The sequence below is a fragment of the Poecilia reticulata genome, linkage group LG8, assembly GCF_000633615.1.
Source record: "Poecilia reticulata strain Guanapo linkage group LG8, Guppy_female_1.0+MT, whole genome shotgun sequence".
Classification (NCBI taxonomy): Eukaryota; Metazoa; Chordata; class Actinopteri; order Cyprinodontiformes; family Poeciliidae; genus Poecilia; species Poecilia reticulata.
The window spans coordinates 5,119,464-5,141,106 of NC_024338.1; the positions used below are offsets into that span (position 1 = coordinate 5,119,464).

The window sequence follows — 21,643 nt, forward strand, 5'->3', positions numbered from 1 at the left end:
GTTTTAGACATTTTAAAAGCTGACTGAGTGCAGTCTTGTTTTGTTTTGTTTTTTTACGTTTATTTGCCTCTTTATTGCTGCTAGTATGAAGAAATTTCCAAATGTGAAGAAATTTCTGTTTGTGCAGATTTAAAAAGAAGAAAAAGAAAATGTCCCAGTTTAGATTTTTATGTCGGCCTGTGAAAGAGATTAGAAAATACATCCACTTCATATTCCTGCACACATGCAGCAGGTGTGAGTTTTTGTGTGTTTATTTATCAGCACCGGCTTTTTTATGTTTCGTTCCATTTGAATCAGAAGTAAGAATGGGGAATGACGTAAAACAAAACGGATAGTCTATAGTATCTCACTTGGGTTAATATGTTACTCACAATCTCGATAACTCCAATCTCGAAATGTCAAAATAATTTATGTGAGAGATGTCTTATGATTTGATTTATTCCCACTGGGCGATTATTTAGCCGGAAGCCAATGATTACACACACAGGACACTGAGGTTGGAGTCAGCGCGCCTCCAATGATCTTCCTGTGTGAAGCGCATACTGTGAATGAATATTTGTTGTGTTTATTAATCAAACTGGTGATCCTGCTGCAACATACTCATTAATAGAGAGAAGTAAACTCCCATTAGTTCAAATATGGCTTTTATTACTGCAGCAGTCGCCACATTTTATGCGTTAGCTGGCAAATCAAGTTTTGAGGTTCGGTGAGAAATTTTCACCCTCCAAATTTCTGTCTCTATTTTCACGGTTTTGTTTTTTTTTTATTATTATTATTGTTTTTTCAATCTCGACTTGTGGGTTCAAATGGAGCACATGTAAGTGCCAAATGCTAACAGTGACATCAGGAAGCAACGCTGCAGTTTCTCAGTTTCATTCTGTTCTGCTGGAGTTGAGAGGGATTTTTACACCCAGGAGCTAATGGATCAGCCACTGAACGAATAATGGATTGTTTTGTTTGGGTTTTTTTTTTTTTTTTACTTGATGTAGTACTGGGTTGAGGTCTGGGTGACAGCGTGGAAAAATGGAAGTTCTTTGTGGAAACCTTAACATTTCTCACTTTCCCTGCCCTGTGGAAGGTGATGCAAGTTCTTTGCAGACATTGTTTATGCAATAAATCTGTTTCATTTCAGTTATTTCAACGTCTTGGTTTCCTCTTTTCTTGTAACTTCTTCCTGTTATTTAAATGCTGTTATTGTTGACATGACATTCAGAACCACTTTGTGAACATCTTGGCATGGCCGAGCCAGAGTCCAGACTTAAATCTGATTGGATATCACTGATGTCAAAATGGCTGACCGAGGTCTCCATCCAACCTGATGGAGGGGGAGAAGAACTGCAAAGAAGAATGGACCAAAATGGCTGAAGATAGGTGAGCTATACTGGCGGCATGATGAAAAATGACTTGAGGCTGGAGTTCTGCCAGAGCTGGACCAACAAAGTGAATACTTTTGTCCTTTTAAAAGTGCAGTGTTATGCAAACTCGAGCTTTCTGAGCTTTATATCATGTTGGAAATGTATTCCCTCATCAAAAACTGTTGAAGGCAACATAGTTACTTGATTGTGGTTAGAAAACATATTTGCAAAACACTCAAAACTTTTGTCCCACAGTGTCATATAATGGGCTAGACCTTTGATGAAAGAGATTCCAATAGTTTGGATTAAGGTTGGAACATTACAAAATATCGAAAAAGTGAAATGCTCTGAGTGCTTTTTTTTTTCTGGAAAAATCGAGTGTTATTCCAAATTCTGATACAATATGTGAGAGGAGTTGCCTCTCATCTGAGCGAATGGGCTGACTCATGATTCTTTCCAGGATTTTTTTCCCCCCAGCCTGTTGGAAAAGTGTGTCATAAAACTTTCACTATAAGAGAGTAACAAAGATCAGAATGTTGAGTATTTGGGCTTATAGCCAAAACCACTCTGTGGTGGATTTATTTTATTTTTTCAAAAACTGGGTGGATTAACAGAAAACAACAAATGTTAACCGACTCCAAGCAATGAATCGGCCAGGATTCATCTGAGTGTGTCAGCGTGACATTAAAAAGCTGTTAAAAGCTGTTTGGCAGCAGGACAGTTTTTAACCCTGCTAAATGCGCTTTGCTCCTTTATTGCATCCTGCCAAGTTCCTTCTGGTGGAACTTATCTATCACAAGACTTTTCTTATCTGTTGGGCCAATGGGAAGCAAACACCACAACAACAGAGCGCACCTTGAAAACAACGCTGGTAGAAAACTATCTTCTCTCTGCTCTATTCTTTTGCTGTATGTTTACTGCAAAACAGATTAACAAACAAAACAAACCCCCACCAAAAGTATGTTCATTTGAATTCCAGCTTGTATTTATCCAAGCTCAGAGGTGTTTCTGAGGGTCACGTCTTCTATTTGTGATGACATACCACACAAAAAGTGCTTTCATTTGAAGACTTTCAAACACCTTACTGATTCTCACAGACAAAACTGGACAACTATTAGCATCAGAAGCATAACCATCATGGAAGAGTGCCAAGAAGGATAGAAAGTCTTGTTTGCAGTTTGCCACAAGCCATGTAGAGGGCACCATTAACATGTGGAAGAAGGCTTTCTGGTCTGACGGGACCAAAATGAAACCTTTTTGACACACATGCAAAATGGTATGGTGAAAAATTACTCTGATTCAATTTGATTGGGCCTTTTTGCAAAGAATATTCTGTTTTTAAACACGCAAACTAGGATTATAACAGCCAATGTGAAAAATAAAAAACTGAAACTGATAAAAACAACAGGCAGACAACCTTGGTCAAACATGTAGAAATAAACTGCAACAAACCTTCTTTCAAATGATTCAGAAAACGTAATTAGCAATTAGAAATATAATGTAAAATAAAACATGATGTTGCTTAGAGCACAAAGCATATAGCTGAAGCGAATAGATTATGAATCGGGCACATTGTCACCTGAACTAAAAGTTTTTTCCAATATCACAACCAATACAGATATTTACTATCGGATTGGTGTTGTCTATTAAAGTTTGTGGTTGTGTAAAAGTTAAAAGGGTATGGATATTTTTGAGTACAATACAATGTTCTGTATGGAGAGGTGCATTTTTAAGAATCTGTAAGAAAAAAATACATTTTACAAACATACATTGAATAGTCATATAAATAGTAACATTAACAACTTAAATTACAGCCAGTAATGATAACATATTAAAAGAACCATTCGAGCTGAAAGAATTTTTATTTCAGCATTTGCTTTGCGCTTTGTATCTGATACTTACGGGGAAGTGTGTTTCCCCATTCTCACTGGTTGTTACGGTAACTCATGACGTCCCTCCCCACTCTAAAGAGAAGTTACGCCCATTCAGAAAAAAAAGAGAGGGAGAGCGCGACAGAGCGAGTATTTACGGTGCTTGGCTGCTGGAGGATGCACCTCATCTCTTCCACTCTGTGCAGCAGAGGAAGAACATTGAGCCACATAATTTAACCAGACCCTGGGTTTTTTTGCGCTGTTTTCAAGCTTCAGAACTAACTTGTCACTTCATAACTTGAAGGAACAAAGGTGAGTGATGCCATTAAAACACTTAACAAGCTCAAACTCTTGTGAACCCCGCGGTGCGAGCTGAGTAACACTGTTCGAGGCTAGCTGCTCAGTTTCAGTCTGAGTTCGGCTCAGGAAAAATCTTTGCCCGGTTGTCGAGCGCAGAACTTTGTAGCTGCAGAGGTTTGCTTTGGTTCTCCTGTAACTTCGGGGTGACGTTTGAATGGACAAATCTCCACAAACTCTGCTGTCCAGTGCGGGATTGGGTTTTCCTGGCGCGTGCAGGCGGTCATTTCCTTTGAAGGTGGGGGTGGAGGCAAAATACCAAGAAAAGAGGGGCCAGCAGGCTCAGTCATTGTGAGTTTTGTCCGAGAAAGTACCGTCGCTGTGGTTCACGCCTTGAAAAATCCAATTCTGCTTTAAAATAAATGACAGGAAGATGCTGTCGCTCACTATTTAAAAACATTCACGCGCCTTAGCCATAATTATCTTAGGAGTAGCTGAAAAGAGTAAAATCTTTTCCGACTCGTACTTCAGGTTTGCTTATGGCAAAACGAGTAAAAAATATAAGATGGAGATATGAAGCCTACTTATGTTAGAAATGTCAGATAYGTTGTTCAGGGGGCGGTGACTGAGTATGGCTACTGCGTTGGAGATAAGAAATAAGCCTRCAGTTTTGCYGTCCTCCGGAACACAAACATCCATAGRCTGGCGTGTGATTTACAAACACACGTCAGTGTGAGGTTATCATTTGAAAGTTGTATTTCCACATAATTGSTTAAGAAATGAGAAGCCATTCATTGCACCAGCTGGGGTTAAATAACTTGTTGCCAAGAGGGACACAGCAGTAACTATCCAATAGGAAGCTCAGACCTACAGTGGGGAAAATAAGTATTTAGTCAGTCACCAATTGTGCAAGTTCTCCCACTTAAAAAGATGAGAGAGGCCTGTAATTGACATCATAGGTAGACCTCAACTATGAGAGASAAAATGTGAAAAAAAATTTGAGAAAATCATTTTGTCTGAATTTTAAAGAATTTATTTGCAAATAGTGGTGGAAAATAAGTATTTGGTCAATAACAAAAGTTCATCTCAATACTTTGTTGTATGTCCTTTGTTGGCAATGACAGAGGTCAAACGTTTTCTGTAAGTCTTCACAAGGTTSKCACACACTGTTGCTGGTATKTTGGCCCATTCCTCCATGCAGATCTYCTCTAGAGCAGTGATGTTYTGGGGCTGTYGSYGGGCAACACGGACTTTCAACTCCCTCCAAAGGTTTTCGATGGRGTTGAGATCGGGAGACTGGCTAGGCCACTCCAGGACTTTGAAATGTTTCTTACGAAGCCACTCCTTTGTTGCCCTGGCAGTGTGCTTGGGATCATTGTCATGCTGAAAGACCCAGCCACGTTTCATCTTCATTGCCCTTGCTGATGGAAGGAGGTTTGCACCCAAAATCTCACAATACATGGCCCCATTCATTCTTTCATGTACACGGATCAGTCGTCCTGGTCCCTTTGAAGAGAAACAGCCCCAAAGCATGATGTTGCCACCCCCATGCTTCACAGTTGGTATGGTGTTCTTTGGATGCAACTCCGCATTCACTTTCCTCCAAACACGACGAGTTGTGTTTTTACCAAATAGTTCTACTTTGGTTTCATCTGACCATATGACATTCTCCCAATACTCTTCTGGAACATCCAAATGCTCTCTAGCAAACTTCAGACGTGCCTGGATATGGACTGGCTTAAGCAGGGGGACACGTCTGGCACTGCAAGATCTGAGTCCCTGGCGTCGTAGTGTGTTGCTGATGGTAGCCTTTGTAACATTGGTCCCAGCTTTCTGCAGGTCATTCGCTAGATCCCCCCTTGTGGTTCTGAGATTTTTCCTCACCGTTCTTGTGATCATTCTGACCCCATGGGCTGAGATCTTGCGTGGAGCCCCAGATCGAGGGAGATTAGTAGTGGTCTTGTAGGTCTTCCATTTTCTGATTATTGCTCCCACAGTAGATTTCTTCACACCAAGCTGCTTGCCTATTGCAGATTCAGTCTTCCTAGCCTGGTGCAGGTCTACAATTCGGTTTCTGGTGTCCTCCGACAGCTCTTTCGTCTTCACCATAGTGGAGTTTGGAGTGTGACTGTTTGAGGTTGTGGGCAGGTGTCTTTTATACTGTTAACGACTTCAAACTGGTGCCATTAATACAGGTAATGAGTGGGGGAAAGAGGAGCCTCTTAAAAAAGAAGTTACAGGTCTGTGACAGCCAGAAATCTTGCTTGTTTGTAGGTGACCAAATACTTATTTTCCACCATTATTTGCAAATAAATTCTTTAAAATTCAGACAAAATGATTTTCTCAAATTTTTTTTCACATTTTGTCTCTCATAGTTGAGGTCTACCTATGATGTCAATTACAGGCCTCTCTCATCTTTTTAAGTGGGAGAACTTGCACAATTGGTGACTGACTAAATACTTATTTTCCCCACTGTATTTGCTCAGTTAAATTCAGGATTTTTATTCTGTTATGTTTTTTATAGCCAGGCAGTGAGGCATACTGTGGTGATGGGTAATTATGGGAAACTATTGATGGATTTAATCAGTTAAACCATCATGTATACACAGGTATTCCACCATTCTTTCCCACAGCCTTTTTTTTTTATTGCTAAGCCAGTCTTGAGTGTTTGTTGATTAAAAAGATCAGTTTTAACCCCCATCAGATTATTCGTTTGTTCCATAAACTGCATGGGTTTTGTTACACTTTGCAGACCAAAGTGTTAGTTAAAATCCCCGAAGRCTTCAGCAATTTGTGATGGTGGGACAGAGAAGGCTCTTTTCTGGCATCACTGTCAAAACAACTCGTTGGCGTGATAATTGCACCCAAAGGGTTATTATTTAGACTTGATGATCACAAGATTACGCCGTTGCTACAGTTCTTTACCGTTGAATTTTGGATTTGAAAAAAAGTTATATTTATACGACAGTGGACCCCCACCTGTTCGTGGTTCAGAATTTGTGGATTTTTCTTTGAAATATTGCTTCAAACAATCTACGTAAAATTCACCTTTTTGGGTTTATTCTATAGAGCTTCTCGAAAATAACTCGGTTGAAGCTGAATACGGTGGTACTAGACATGCTGACATTTGCACAGCAACCAATTTTTCCAGGATGCTGATTAAATGTACACCCAAGAGATAAGTTGGCTTCTATTGCTAAGATGGTTTCTACTGTGTGTATTAGTTCATAGTAAAATATGTTATGTGGTTTAACTATTAAATTAGGCCATCGGGAGGATTTTTAGAGAGTATCTTAAGTATTCATGTTTAAAATGGGTTCTAGATCGGGCTGTGTCACTTTAGATTTATTCCCAAGTGAAACAGGAAGTTGTCAATGATCAATTATAAGTTCCTAGAATTTCTGATCAGAAATAAATATACTCAATTCAAAGGTTTATTTTTACTTTATTTTGTACATTGTTATGCTACAGTAGTAAAATATAAATTGAACTCTTAAATAGGGCTTCATGATATGAAAATTAAAATCGACGGTGCTAAAAACAAATTGTAAAAGATTAATACAATACCCAAGTCTTTCTTTCCCCTTTGTATTCCCATATTCCCATCCCCTTCAATTGATTTTCCTTCACATTTAACAGTGTACCAACATTTTTATTTCATACCTGCATTGAAGTATTTTTCACATATGGCCATGATTTAAAAAAAACCTCATATCTTTATTTAATTAAAAAAATGAATTTTGTGGGAATTTAATGAAATATGGTAACAGATTGAAATAGGGTATATTTCAATCTGTTTTTAAATTGTGCTTATTAACCAGAGTGTGATTTACTTTTTTTTTTTTTTTGTAGTTTGAGTGAAATTCCTGTCAAAAAACAATTTAAATAGCCATCTAAATATTTTTTGTACTTTTTTTTAAATTGTCCTTCTACATGCTGTTGTATCACTGCGTTTATAATCACACCGTGTTGAAGACGTTTTTCTCGCGGGAGGCTGAAACCAATCGACAGGAAGAGTAATAAAATGTGGTGATTTGTGGGGCCGTATTCAGGCCTGACAGGAAGATTAATGGAGTTCTGTTATAGAAGCTCATGTTTGTTTATTTTTTAACCTCTCAAACTCCTGCACGAGCAAAGTGTGTGTCTGCAACATGAACATTTCCAAATCGTTGTTTCCTGGTGTTTGCACAAGGGGACAAATTCCACCGACATGAGTCAAATGTGACCCGACCAGTTGGAGACATCTTTATTGCCACATCAAACAAAGTAACGCTTTGCAAAGTGCCACCATCAGTGTTAAAGTGTATAAAAGTGTTTTCAGTTTTTTTTTTCCTATTTAAAGAGACAGCATGTGAATATAATACCAGGTTTATTCAGTTTAAAAAATAGCTTATTGATCCCAATGAGAAATGAAACATTTTATTAATAAAGTTGAGGAAGTCATTATAGATTTGTGAATTATGTAGTTTAACAGTGAAGCTACCTTTACTGCATGTACACTTGGTGTGTTAGCATGCGGGATAGAAATCTGTAGACATCAGTGTGTTGATGGTAACACACACACACACACACACACACACACACACACACACAAAACAGGGGAAATACAAGGTTATGTTGCATTGTTGAAACTGAAAGCTACTCAGAAGAATGATACTTTGCAAACATATTTGTTTTTCAGAACTTGTTACATTAAAACCATAAACATCAGTGTAATTTTTTATTACTATCAGCCTGTCATAAAATAACTTCTGGAGTAAAGCATTAACTAAGACCTGACTTGACCTACAAACTAATGCAAAATGTTTGAAGTTTTGAAATGCTTTGAAAGTTCATATCTGACATGAAACCTGGTKCTCAGAAGAGCCCACAAAGGTTCCTGCACTGACAATAAATAAACCAAAACACACAAAACTAAATCTTTTATATATATATTTGTATATATATATATACACATATATTATGTGTATATTAAACAGGAGGTCATTATTTGTTTTGAAATGCAATGTCTTATGTGGTTCACACTATGAAAAGTAGAGGCAAAATGTAGCTTTTTAAAGAAATGTACTGTAATTCTTTGGAGTTAAATGTTCAATGTATGTAGAAGTAGAAATGAGACCTGTTTTGTGTAGCTCTCAGTTTGCGTGTTTGCAGTCGGCGTGCTAAAATCAGTGATTGAAACCCAACCACAAAAGCTCCCCGCAGGTATCGGTTGCTTCTCGTGTGTGAGGAAAACATGCCTGATGAAGGCTCAGTGGTGTCTCTGTATCTGCATTTCCAAATGCATGTATTTGTGCAATTTGACATTTCGAAAATAAAATTGCTTAACGGAAACATGCCAATTTTGGAAAAACGTTTGTTTTTTCAATAAAAAGTTTAGCCGCTAAAATGAGGTGCATTTCTTTTTTGGCCGTATGAAAATTGTTTTATTTTGCAAAACTGCAATGGGAACTGGGCCGATCAAAATAAATTTTACTGGACGATAAATTGTCCCAGACGTTATTGCGATGAACGATAATATTGTTGTTTTGAGTCAATTTTCAAGCAATATAGTGGTAAAGGTATAATGATGCAAGAACACATTCTAAAATATTAATAAACTTTAAATTTTAGTGAACATTTAACACTGGAACTCTTAAGTATCCAAATAACAGAAAAAAACAAAATAAACTATAAAGTCTTTGAAAACAAAATTGTTCTTCAAAAAAACCAGACTGATAACTTTTATCATCCAGTTTTTGGTAGAAAGAAAAAAAAAAGCTAAATCAAGCAAACAAAAATTATTAAACTCGTTTTAATTTATCATGTACTGAGTTGATTTATTGTGACAATCCTAATGGAAACACTTGTTTTTGCATCACATGAGTCAAATGATGAACAACCAGATGTTACCACTGGCGCAAACCACAAAGAAGACAGGAAGTAGTTGGAGGAACATGGCGTGTTTTTAATGACTTATTTGCGTATAATTTTTAAAAATTTTTGTTTCTCATTTAATAGAAATAACGCAAAATACAGTTGTTGTTTTTTTTGGTTTTTTTCCCCACATTAGCGGAATATTGACAAAGTTTTGTGTACATTTGTAATGCAAGTATAGCTACTGTCTTAGAAACACAAAGGCAGCTTCTTGAAGTCAACATAATCATAGCCGTGTTGTTGGTAATAAATGAGTTTGAGTAAATCAACTCACTGTTTTGTTGTCACCTCGGCTTTTAATCAACATCAATCCTCCGGTCCTTTCTGTCACGTCATTATTAGTTCCATTTTAACGCCTCTGGTCATCTTGAAAGTGTTTGGAAGAGGCTAATTACAATCAAATGAGTTGTGCTGCAGTGCCACCATAACATTTCTGTGGTATAGATACAGAGATGAGGTAACAGAGAGAAAACAAGTGAAGTGATGATTTTGCTTGACTCACTGCTGGCATAATTGCCAGCTTTGCCCTGTTTGAGCTGCAGTGACCGACAGTTTGACACAGTCTCACTTTCACTGTCTTCATTGCCATCAGTGAAGAGAAGAAAATAGATGCTGATCCTTGAGAAAGAATCCCCAAAGTCCCTCTATTTGCTATAGGGCATATTCAATCTGAGTAAATACGAAGTCAGTTTTCAAATGAGGAATTCATGTATGATCGAAAAAACTGGGGTTGTTACGCTTCTCCAGGACCAGGATGGGTTGCCATAACGATGGAACTATGAAATCTGTCTTCTGGACCTTCAGTTCAGTGACCTCAATCTCCAACAACATTGGGTTTAGCTGCAGGATAATGATATGAATATCGCAAACACTTGATGCTGTTTGTTGCTGCCAACTGTGACTCAGCCAGTCATTAGCTTTAAAGATCAGTTGCTTTATCAAAGGGTCAGATTGAAGGAAAAAAATAAAAATATGACTTGATTTTTACTTTCAATGTCTCTTTAGAGTCTCTGTACTCTTTGTATTTAAGTGTAATAGCAAAAATAAATAAAAACACTAGGGGTTTTAGGAGGTGCGGCATAGCTTTAGTCTGAGTGCTAACCTCGACAGCTAGCTTATGCTCCATTTGTACATTTAAATGCAGACTGAAGTGAGGTCCAGACCAGGACACTGCTGCTGCTGCTGCTGCAGTTAGACTGACTCTTAGCCACAGAGATGCTGCACTGACGCACATTGCTGGGATGAGTCATGAAATTGTCAGATCAGGATCATTGTTTGCTGTCACACAGGCACATCTCATTTGGCCTTGTGCACACAAGCACTCACACACACTTGCATCCATATTCACGGCAGAGCCTGTAGAAAATGCAGGCTGCGTTGGCACAATGCCCCCGATGTCGGTCAGCGTATTCAAGGTTTTCAGTGAACCGCCCAGAGCTGCTCATGTTCCCGGTTCACTTCATCCATTCACTTCAGTTACTGTCTCACAAAGGCAGCATTATAACAGACTTAACATCTGTTATAGAGGCTCCAATGCACACAGGGTGGGTGGGGAAATACTGAAAACTGAAAATGTGAATGCAGATATTCTCGTTTTTGTTTTTTCAGTTAATTAATCAAAAGTTATGTTCACCTTGAAACATTGTTAGTTTCAGGTTTTTCACTTATCTGAAGCTTTTACATCTTTTGATCAAGTTGTGATGAAAATATTTAAAATCTTGCACTTTGATATATTTGATTCTATTCATACCTGTTGGATTTAAAAAGCAGAAACACTAAGATGGCAGGTAATCGATTGGGATCATTTCTGATGAGACTCTTTGGTCTTCAGGTGATCTGTAGTGTTTGTGGTTGTCATGCAACATAAACCTGGCATCCTTTCATCTGCCTGTCAGCAGGAGAGCAAAACTCCCCCATGCTAAATGTCAGTGCAGATTTTAGATAAAGCTAAAGTTGAAGTGATAAGACCTGCAGATAAAACAAGAAAATGTCACTTAATCTCTTATCTGTAAGGTTTGTTTTTTACTCCAAATGTTTTCATTTTTAGATGTACATTTCTATGTGAATGGAAATGTACATTTTCTAATACGTTTTCTAAGCTTCCATTTTTGTTTAGCACCCAGACTAAGAACTGGGTGAACCTGTGAAGGTACCATTAAGAGCTGATGTAGACACAGAATTAGCTCAGAATAGCCCTACCTTTTCACCATCTTTGTTTTTTTCTTATTTTCTCTGATTTTATTTATTTATTTTTATAGAGACTATTTAGTTGGAAATGTAATAGCATCTGATGTACCTGAACTACTTAACAAAATGACAAAATAGTCCTTTAGTTTAGCCATGACAGGAAGCTAGAACGCTATTGCTAGCTTTAGCATTGGTAGCGGCTAAATGGCTGATAGTCAAGGTATTCTCCCAGTGCTTTAAAGCATTCTTTATTAGCCAGCACTGTCTACACTACACTGCATGCATGATCTAACTTCTTTCTGACCTGAAAGTAAGAACATTACACACAGATAAAACTGCTTACAACTCATAAAATGATTGTAAAATGTTAGTTCATCAGATAAAGTCACATGCTGACAGCATGATACATCTACATGTTTTGGTCCTCCTCTTTATTTAACATTTGTGACATGTAAAACCTTGCTTTCCTGTCATTTTTTTTCTTACCTGCCTTAAAAGGCAATGCTTCAAACATCCATATTAGCTTCTTTCACAAAGCAGCTAATTGAGGCTGCAAAAGCAGCGAAACGTCTCAGGCTTGACCTGAAATCTTTTCTGAACGACGCAAATTAATTAGAGGCCGGATATTGCTGTGCACTGTTATTTTTTTTTTATTTTTTATTTTTTTTAGGCTGTGTGTTTATTTCCTCACACAGTTACAAGCTTACTCTCCAAACTTGTCTAGTTTCGATTTCCTGCCTCATCCAGCAGGATGGGAGGAGGCTTGACTTCCTCCCATTCATCACCCAGCTGTCTGATAAGTTTAACAAAAATGCATATTTTAGCCATTTCACTGACGGGGAAACTAAACAATGTTCCAAAGATTAACAACTGAACAGTCTGCTCCGATACCCAAGTTAACATAATTACCATGACAACACTGTTGCTTTAAAGTGCAATGTGCAACATTATTACTCTGGTTGCATCGAACTTTTAATTACCCAATCACATTCTGGATGCTGACCTCTCCGGAGTTTTACTAAGCTAAAAATAAATATTATAGAACACAAAAATATATTAGTAACCATTCTACAGTGATTCACCAGGAAGTGCAAGAAAAACATTTGATCTTACCTACCACTGATTAGTTGAATCCTATGAAACAAGGGGTGTAAAAACTTCCCCCCAACTCTGAGAAGTTGATGCAAATTATACACTTTATAGCATCTTTAAATGCGATGTATTTACAAATCAGGGCTTCCATCCTGTACAGAACTCTCTGGATGCAACATCCCATCTGGTAGATATTTAAAGGAGTAGGATTATGTATTTTCCAGGCACCGAGAGCCATTTTATAGCACAATCAAATAACTGTTACCTTCAGTTGTCATAAAAATGCTGACTTAGAAGAAATTTGACTTCCTTATTTAACTCCTTGAAATTGGGCCTCTGTCTCTTGAAAAGCTCACCATCACACGGCTCCTCTATTAACCACTAGCAATGTTTTTACCAGCGTTGCTCTGAGAAGTAGCTCCTATAATGAATTCAGCAGATGACCAGTTCCACCAGGTATTCGCTAATTGCTGCTGGCTAGTCTGAAGGAACTGAATGAAGGCAAAACTATGTTTTTGATGGAATAACATAATGTAAAGTTCAAAGTCAATTTTACACGATGCCGCCCCTTTAACTGTCACAGCAAAGCTCTCTGTCCAATACTGTACCTACCATCACTGAATACAGTTGGGGACCGCTCTTTGTTAGGAATTACCCGAGTAATATGCATGCAAAATAATCGCTAACGTAGAAAGCTAATATTTCTTCCTGATGAAATGTGAGCGCTTGTGTCTGAGTAACCAGAGACGCAGCTGAACACATGTACAAACCGATCAGGTGTGTGCTTATCACGCCTCTCCGCTCCGCAGTTTCTCCACACTCGTGTTATTCTGCAGAGTGTTGTGTGTTTGACCCCACAGAGCCAATGTGTGGCTTTTGGATGATCAGGTGTTTGCAATGCTGGCTTCGCCCCGGTGGACCGGCATGCGCTGCGTCAGCCGGGTCATTAGGTGACGGGGAATCCATAGAGGACGAGCATGGAAACTTCTGTGTGAGTGGAGGAGAAAAACAAAGAGAGTGGCGTGTTGTTGTGGCTGCCTGACAGACAAAGTACTGAACACAAAGTGGAAGGAGAAATTCTTATACAAAGTTGCTGTTTTCATATTGTTCAAATGCAACTTTTATTTGTTACTATGATACCAACCAACCTAAACTCTGTTACTTACTGGTTAAATTTAATTATAACCTTCCACCAAATATCTAACCTAATGTTGATCATGATAAAAATTTAACACAACTTATTGTAGACACAATTCAAGCTGAAGATGTTTTAATGTTTCTTTACCAAATCAAACGATTGTTTCTGTTCCAGTGCAATTTTATTTACTTTATTGACCCTGGTCAATAGTTTACTAGGTAGGATATCAAATGTGTTCTTGTGTTATTTTGCCTTATCCGTCATATTACTTGAACATGGCATCAAAACAACAATTTATCACAATAACTTCTGGGACAATCTATCATCCAACATACTGAATCATTATAGTTATAGATTATCTTTGTTTCAAATTGAGGGGTTTTGGTTAAAACATTTACAGACATTAAAGGTGAAATGAATATATTTTGTACAGTTTTGGTTTAATTACAACTGTGAATATGTTGGGGGGGCTTTCAGTAAGTTACCTTTTTTGGTAACACTTTATTTGAAGGGGGGTGAATAAGACTGACATGACACTGCATAAACATGACATAACACCTGTCATGAACATGACATAACACCTGTCATGAACATGAATAAGCCTTCATGAATATTTATGACTGTTGTCATAAAGCGTCATTAGGAAAATTATGACACTTTTAATACAAAGTTGACATTATTCAAAATGTCTTTGTTATGATAACTTGACATTAACCAAGAAATCATTACTGATATAAATTTGTTCTAAAAGTATTACTGATTGCACTTTAAAAATTAGGTAACTTTATGTTATTAAAGGTAAAGTTTAAACAGTAATGATTTATTGGTCAATGTCAAGTTGTCATAACAGACATTTTGAATAATGTCAACTTTGTATTAAAAGTGTCATAATTTACTGAATGACGCTTTATGACAACAGTAAACATTCATGAAGGCTTATTCATGTTTATGGCAGGTGTTATGTCATGTTTATGACGGTGTCATGAGTCTTATTCACCCTCCTTCAAATAGTGTTACCCCTTTTTTTTCCTTTTTTTTTTTTGAGCGAACACTCCAGTTAACGATTAATCAATTACTTAATCCGTTGACTGTTATTTCAATAAACAGTTAAAGTAATCACGATTAATTCAGCCCTGAAATAGAGATGACTTGACAGTACTGTGAAACTTCAACATTTTAAATGGTCGTCTTTTATTTCCCTCCAATAATTTTAGTTAGAATTTACATTATTCTGCATAATTTCTCGATAAAACCTTAAAATAAATAAATAAATAAAAGGTCATAGCAGTAAAGATCAGCTCACACAGCCAACACAGGGTGAAAAACACATCCATTGTTGGATAAAAGCCCAACTCGACTGGATCAATAGAATAACACTCACAGACAATAATCTGCATTTTTCAAGCTGTGGAAACAAAAACACGCTGATGGTTCCAATAACTGGTGAAACGTTAATTATTGAACATGGAGTCCACCAGCAGTGGCTGAGCTGGTGGACTTGAATTGTGTCCCATGACAGCTGGCTGTGGGAGACATTGAGACTGTTGTTCTGCGAAGCGGTAAAGATAAATGAAGCATGCTGTCCAGAGAGGGAGGCAATCGCATTAACTCATTGTTTATTGAGTTTTGTCCAATCAGAGGCCAGAATCACTCCGCTCTCTGTTCCTGCAAAGTGTGTTCAGACAACTGGAAGGAACTGTTCACATGTTTGGACTCGCAGGTCTTCTTCTAAGAAGCTGTAATCATGGAGGCGTGATGCTTTACTTAGCTTATCAATTAATCATCAATCACAGAAACAGTGCAGATCAGTGGTATCTCTGATCTGCACTGTTTCTGTGGAAGTTGGGCATTTCCCGTGTTTCTTTAGTCTTCATTCGTTTGTGTGCCACGATGTCCGACACATCTGATGAACCCACACACACACACACACACTAGCTTTATGTCCTTCGGGTCAGTTTGCTCAGATGGAAAAATCTGTTTTTTTTATTGTTTTTTTAAAACAGTAGTTTTGTGGATGTTATCAAATTGCCAAAGAAAACAGGATTCATGCTGTGGAGACAGCGGCTTCAGTTATCACAGTGAAAAGGTCGTCCAGACAGATGCAGCTCAGTGCGGCGTGTGTTTGGACTCCTTACACACGAGCTGCTGTGGACAACATGGCAGCATTTCAGGAAGACGAAGCTGAAAACCTCGAAATGACAGGCTGTCATTATAGCTGCATGTGGTTTTTACACCGTCTGTGAGCCCATAGCTGCTACCATAAATGCCACAATGGACATGGCAATTAAGTGAAGTTAATTTATAATTTGGATTTGGATCAAATTATTTTCATTGGTTGGAGTGGACCAGTCAAAACCTAAATAAGAGTCTCCGTGCATCCTTAAAAAGTCTTAAATTAGCTAAAATTAAGGGATTAAATTATACTTTTTTTTAAATGTAAGTTGCCCTTAACTATGTTAATCCAGGTCTGTCATTTGTAATTTATATTATGTCCCCCCCCCCCAGGCAAACGTTTGAATCACTCACACACGTATTCATTTCATTCTGTGACTTGGGGCGGTTGAGGCTAACTAGCAGTTAATATATCCTTGCTAACTAGCTCACTGGCAGCCATCTCTCTTACCAATCCATATGACGCTAGGTGCACTCTGTGCAAAAAAACTCAGCACTATGGGGGCTGAGGTTGTAGAGAACATCGCAAAAATATGCAATTTCCTGCTGTACATTTCTGTTTTGATACATCTCAAATTCCATTCATTGTGGTCTTAAATAGTCTTGAATTTGAATTGAATTGGTGAAACCCTGCAAATCTAATTGAGAAACCACGCAGATCTTTGTAATACTATCATTGCATTTTGTCCAATGAGAATAAATTGTTGATAAAATCGTAGATATGAACACATTTCCAGAGCGCTGAAGCTTTCTGCTTTCTGTTCTGTTGGATTTGATGTAAAGCCGATCAGATTTCACTGCAACTCAAACTCGGCTATAGAAGCTAGCTGACACTGGATCTGAGGTAATTAGAGTCCTTTATTCGGCTGGTTTAATGGGCAGAAAAATCCAGCAGTAATAATAAAAGGCAGCTCTTACATAATCAACCAATCACACCTCAGCGACTGTGTCAACCAATTAGAGGAGGGCTGGATAAAGGGGTCTGGTCTCCCCCCTCTGTCAGGTCACAGTGGCATTGAAACGCTCTCAAATTATTGTTGCTATGGTTACAAGTTTTGCGACCATTTCTCAAGTCAACCACTGCTTCAGGGTTAGAGTTTATACCCTGCTATGACTTTATTTGCCCGCAGGAAGGGAAGAAGGTGAACTGTTTCTCTCAGGCTGTATGTGACGTCTCTGTGGGTTTGATGTTTATCCATCCTCCTGTCCTCTCTCCATCTTTAGAGTGCTGCTCCGTGACCCTTCTGACCCCGTGACGCTGACTCTTCCAACATGTCTTCTGAAGCCACACCCATCCAGGAATCTCGACCTGTGACCCCTCCGCTTACCTCCCCAAAATCGCCAAGTTCACCAGGTAAAAAATGAGTTTTTTATTATTGTGGAGCACGCTTAATGTGCCAATAATGGTGCAAAATTTTCGGTTGGCACTTTTACCCTCATGCTAACTCTGAAAACATTTAGCATACTTTGCTTCATTTTTTATTTTTCCTTAACACTAATTTACTTGCCTGTTTGATAAACTTTACTTTGAAAAAAAATTGAAGTCTGTATTGAAGTTTTGGTTATCGGCTTAACTACTTCTGGTGTGTGATATTTGTTTATGTAAAACCTTTTCATTCATTTTCAGAGTCTCTGCATCTTCCAATCAACAAGCTCAGACAACGCTCACCTTCCCCAATGAGAGACTTCCTCATCCCCAGCCCTCTGCCCACACGCAGGAACAGGACCTGCTCGGCGTGAGGACACACACACACACACACACACACACAAATATAAAGTTATAGGTACTATCCAGATAGAACATGTAGCTGTTATGTGAAAGTTTAGTGTGAAACATTTACTTTAGTTCCTCAACAGCAACACAATGATGCTGATTAAACATTTTCAGGGAGCTGTGAAAATGTTTCTGCACGAAGTACAAGCTATATCAACTAACTGTGTTACTGTTGTTCAAATGCAACATATGTTAACATTCAGCTTTTCTTTAATCTTTTCTCTTCCTCTACTACTCCTGACTGTCGTCTCTGGTTTTGCTTCACTCCTCAAAGCGGCGCAGCGCACAGTGACCAGCTTCACAGGCTGGAGCTGGAGGTGTTGGTTTTTCAAAATAAAGTAGAATTTAACATTTCATGATACTTAAATTAATTTCACACCAATTATGATTAGTATAAGTGCGCAAATATAGGCTGGATGTAATATACTGTACATTGTTTTAACGTGTATTTTTTTTAAAGATCTTCATCCTGAAGGTGCGACGGCTTTTATTTTGCCATGGCAGTGTCCCACGATCAGTTACCAAGATTTATATAGTTATGTTTTGAATCTGAACAAGCTGATGTAGTCAGAGGTACCTTCTGGTCCACTGTGATACAGACTGCTGCAGGAGATCGTTTTTGTCCTCAGCTGTCTCTGAAGAAACCTGGATAGTTTGACTTCTTAAAACATCCAGGTTTTCCTTTTCTTTTCTTTTTTTTTATTAATAAAGTCTCTTTGGATAATATTTCCTGACATTTAAAGACAAAACTTCAGATTCATACTGAAAATGCAACTTTCTTTTATTTGAATTACAATTTGAAGTAATTTGACTTCCTTTAATTTAATAATGTACTTGAACCACGTCAACAAACTACATCAATAGATTAAGCCACAGATTAGAAACACAGGTGACATAAACAAAGACTTAAAACACGTATATAAAGGAACAACCTGTAATATCTCCATGTTATCCCCTCCTGTCTTGTCCTGCAGGTCGGCCCGGGCAGCAGAGGGCCCCGTGTTTTCTGGAGTGTGTAAATGTTTCTCCCGCTCCAAAGGCCACGGCTTCATCACACCATCAGATGGAGGCAGCGACATCTTCGTCCATATCTCAGAGTAAGTTTGTGTGTGTGTCCTGCTTCGCCACCTATGACGAGGTGCTTTGGTTTGAATCACCTTCATCCGGCCTCAGAAACACACACACAGAGCAGGGAGGAGTGTGTAGGAGGACCACCTTCACCCCAATGCCTTTTTCAGCCTCAGACGTCAGAGGAGCACACACACACACACACACAGACACACACCCTCCCTCTGTCCCATGGATGTGAAATAAAAACATTCAGATGAAACCTAAAGGAACGACTTGATTTCAGCAGAACAGATGAGAATCATCTCACAGAGTTAAACTGACTGAGCAGGAAGCTTCTGGTTCAAACCGGTTCCATTTCTCTGATTTATTACTTCTGAAGCTCATTTCCTGACCTTCAGGGAAGCAAAATTTATTAAAAGATCAAACGGTGATCTGGAATTTCTGCCAAGACAGACTGATGAGATAAACGAGAACATTTAAGTGATTTCAATTCATTATAGTGTTATGCAACTGTTGTGTAAATGTATTGTATAATAACAATAGTTAACATTTAACACTGCAACTGGCAGCCATCTCAAATGTCCAAAATAAACAAAATAAATAAAATGGATACTGAAATTTCTGTAAACAGAGCTCATTTTCACTTATGTGATTAATTGATTTCTTATTGTGACGGACTGAACCCCGAGTTATTTTGTAAGTTCTGCTTTTCATGTTTGTTTTGTTTTGTCTTCCAGTGTTGAGGGCGAGTACGTCCCGGTGGAAGGAGACGAGGTGACCTACAAGGTCTGCGCCATTCCTCCCAAACACGAGAAGATCCAGGCGGTGGAGGTGAACATCACCCACCTCAAACCAGGCAGCAAGCATGAGACCTGGGGGGGGCACGTCATCACCAGCTGAGCGTGCGGACCCTCACCATGGAGACGGGGGCGGGAGGATTTTGAAGGTGTGTGAGTGGAGGATACTGTGGGTGAATCAGGTTAAGTCCCAGCCGTCTCATCTTCTTCTCACTGAAGTGTGAGCCTCCACCCGTCGGCTCCATCCGGACAGAACCTGCTTTTCTTTCATAGGATCTGAAACCTCGAGCAGAGCTGAACCCGCGGCTCTCGTTATTCCTGTAGAACCTCACAGAGATGTGTTCGGAAGTGTTTGGAAACATAAAACACTCAATGAATGTCAGAGTGTTTCCGCTGATCTGACAGAAGCATAAATCCATAATCATGTCATGTTTGGGTGAAATAAAAGACTTTCAACAATTCCTGTCTGCTGGTTTATTCTTCTTTTAATAGATAGTAGCTGCGTGTTCATTATGTGTGCAAAACTCTAATATTCTGCTAAGGTCCAAAAAAACACAAATGCAACTGCAGTGTTTCCTTTAAATAAGAAATCCGGTTACAATCTTGTGAACAAGTTTAACACAAGTAAAAAAAAAAACACACCATTGGCCTCCTGCCACTTCCTGTCGTCGTCGTCGTCTTTTCCGCCAGTAGTAATATCCTGTTTGATCACTTGACTCATATGATGCACAAAGTGTTTGAATTGAAATATGATTCCGTCGATACAGTTGGGGGTGGGGGGGGAAACAAATCCCCCTCATGGTAACTCAAAAACTTATCAAAGAAAGTTGAGCTTTTTCAAAATTGTTTCCATTAAGCTCATTTTTCTGAATTCCAATCTGTGAATTTTTCAAGTCAATGAAAATGCAGTTATAGTGGATGTTGCGGTTTTTTTATTTTATTTTTTCAAGTAATTTGCAGTTTAGCATTTTGTAATGATGATATAAATATTCCAGTAGAAGTCCAGTTGGACTAAAGGCTCTTTCCTCTGGACCAACAAGGAGTCGGCCGATACTCGCTGCAGGGCGCCACCCACCTGTGGGCGCCGTGGAAACCCTCTGGAACAAGTCGAATGTTGTCGTCGGGGAGACTGTTGTCTGGGTTTTCCCTCTTGGATCTGTAACCACAGCAACCCCCAACCTTGACTAGGAGAAAGATGATGACTCCATGAAATCCTGTCTGATGCAAAGTCATCCTGTTGTTCCTTCATGGCTGCTTTTAGAAGCTTGTTGTTGATCACCGTGTCGTCACGGAAACATGCTGGCATTTTCCCAGAAAGCTCGATAACCTTGTGTCATTCCATCCTGTAGATGATAAGAATGCAGCAGAGCAGGCCTGGAACACTGCAGCACTTCCTTCCTTCTTCAGTGATTCAAACTGTTGGATTTAGAGGACCTGAGCTCTGAAGAGGTTACAACTAACAGCTGAACATGGATCCTTTTCCTTTCATTTCCACTTATTCTGGGTTTATTTTTCCCCTCATGGTTAAATTTCTGGTGGATCTCGTTATCAGCAGCAGTTCTGCTTCTAGGAATGTGAACACATTCTTTTCTAGATATCCCAGAATCGCGTGTAGATGGTGCGTTTACATGCTAGTAAAAGCTGGGTCATTGAGTTTTGCTCTGAGTACTTTTATCCTCTAATCCAGTGTTTCTCAACCTTTTTTGGGCCAGCGCCCCCTAGTCCTTATCCAGGTCCCTCACCGCCCACCACCAAAGAATTTGCAGGCTACTTTGCACTGACTATTATTTTATTATTAATATTACTATCACTATTGTAGATGTTTTGATTTTTATGCTTGTTTCTGTATTTATCATCAAAGATAATTTCCCAGAGAACAAAAAAGTCATGGGAATAGAAATTATTTTCACAGGCGTCTAAGAAAAATGCAATGAACATTCAAGTTAAAATTGGTAGGCCTAACAGCAGCCAAT

At 38.7% G+C, this 21,643-nt stretch overlaps 1 protein-coding gene across 1 annotated transcript; it reads left to right on the forward strand.

Moving 5' to 3' along the window:
* Positions 1 to 3,359: 3,359 nt before the first annotated feature.
* Positions 3,360 to 20,130, forward strand: carhsp1 (calcium regulated heat stable protein 1). Its single transcript, XM_008415291.2, has 5 exons — positions 3,360 to 3,538; positions 17,253 to 17,382; positions 17,656 to 17,764; positions 18,777 to 18,899; positions 19,611 to 20,130. The coding sequence occupies exons 2-5, from the start codon at positions 17,301 to 17,303 to the stop codon at positions 19,771 to 19,773; spliced, it is 477 nt and encodes a 158-aa protein (XP_008413513.1). The 5' UTR covers positions 3,360 to 3,538; positions 17,253 to 17,300; the 3' UTR covers positions 19,774 to 20,130.
* Positions 20,131 to 21,643: the final 1,513 nt, after the last annotated feature.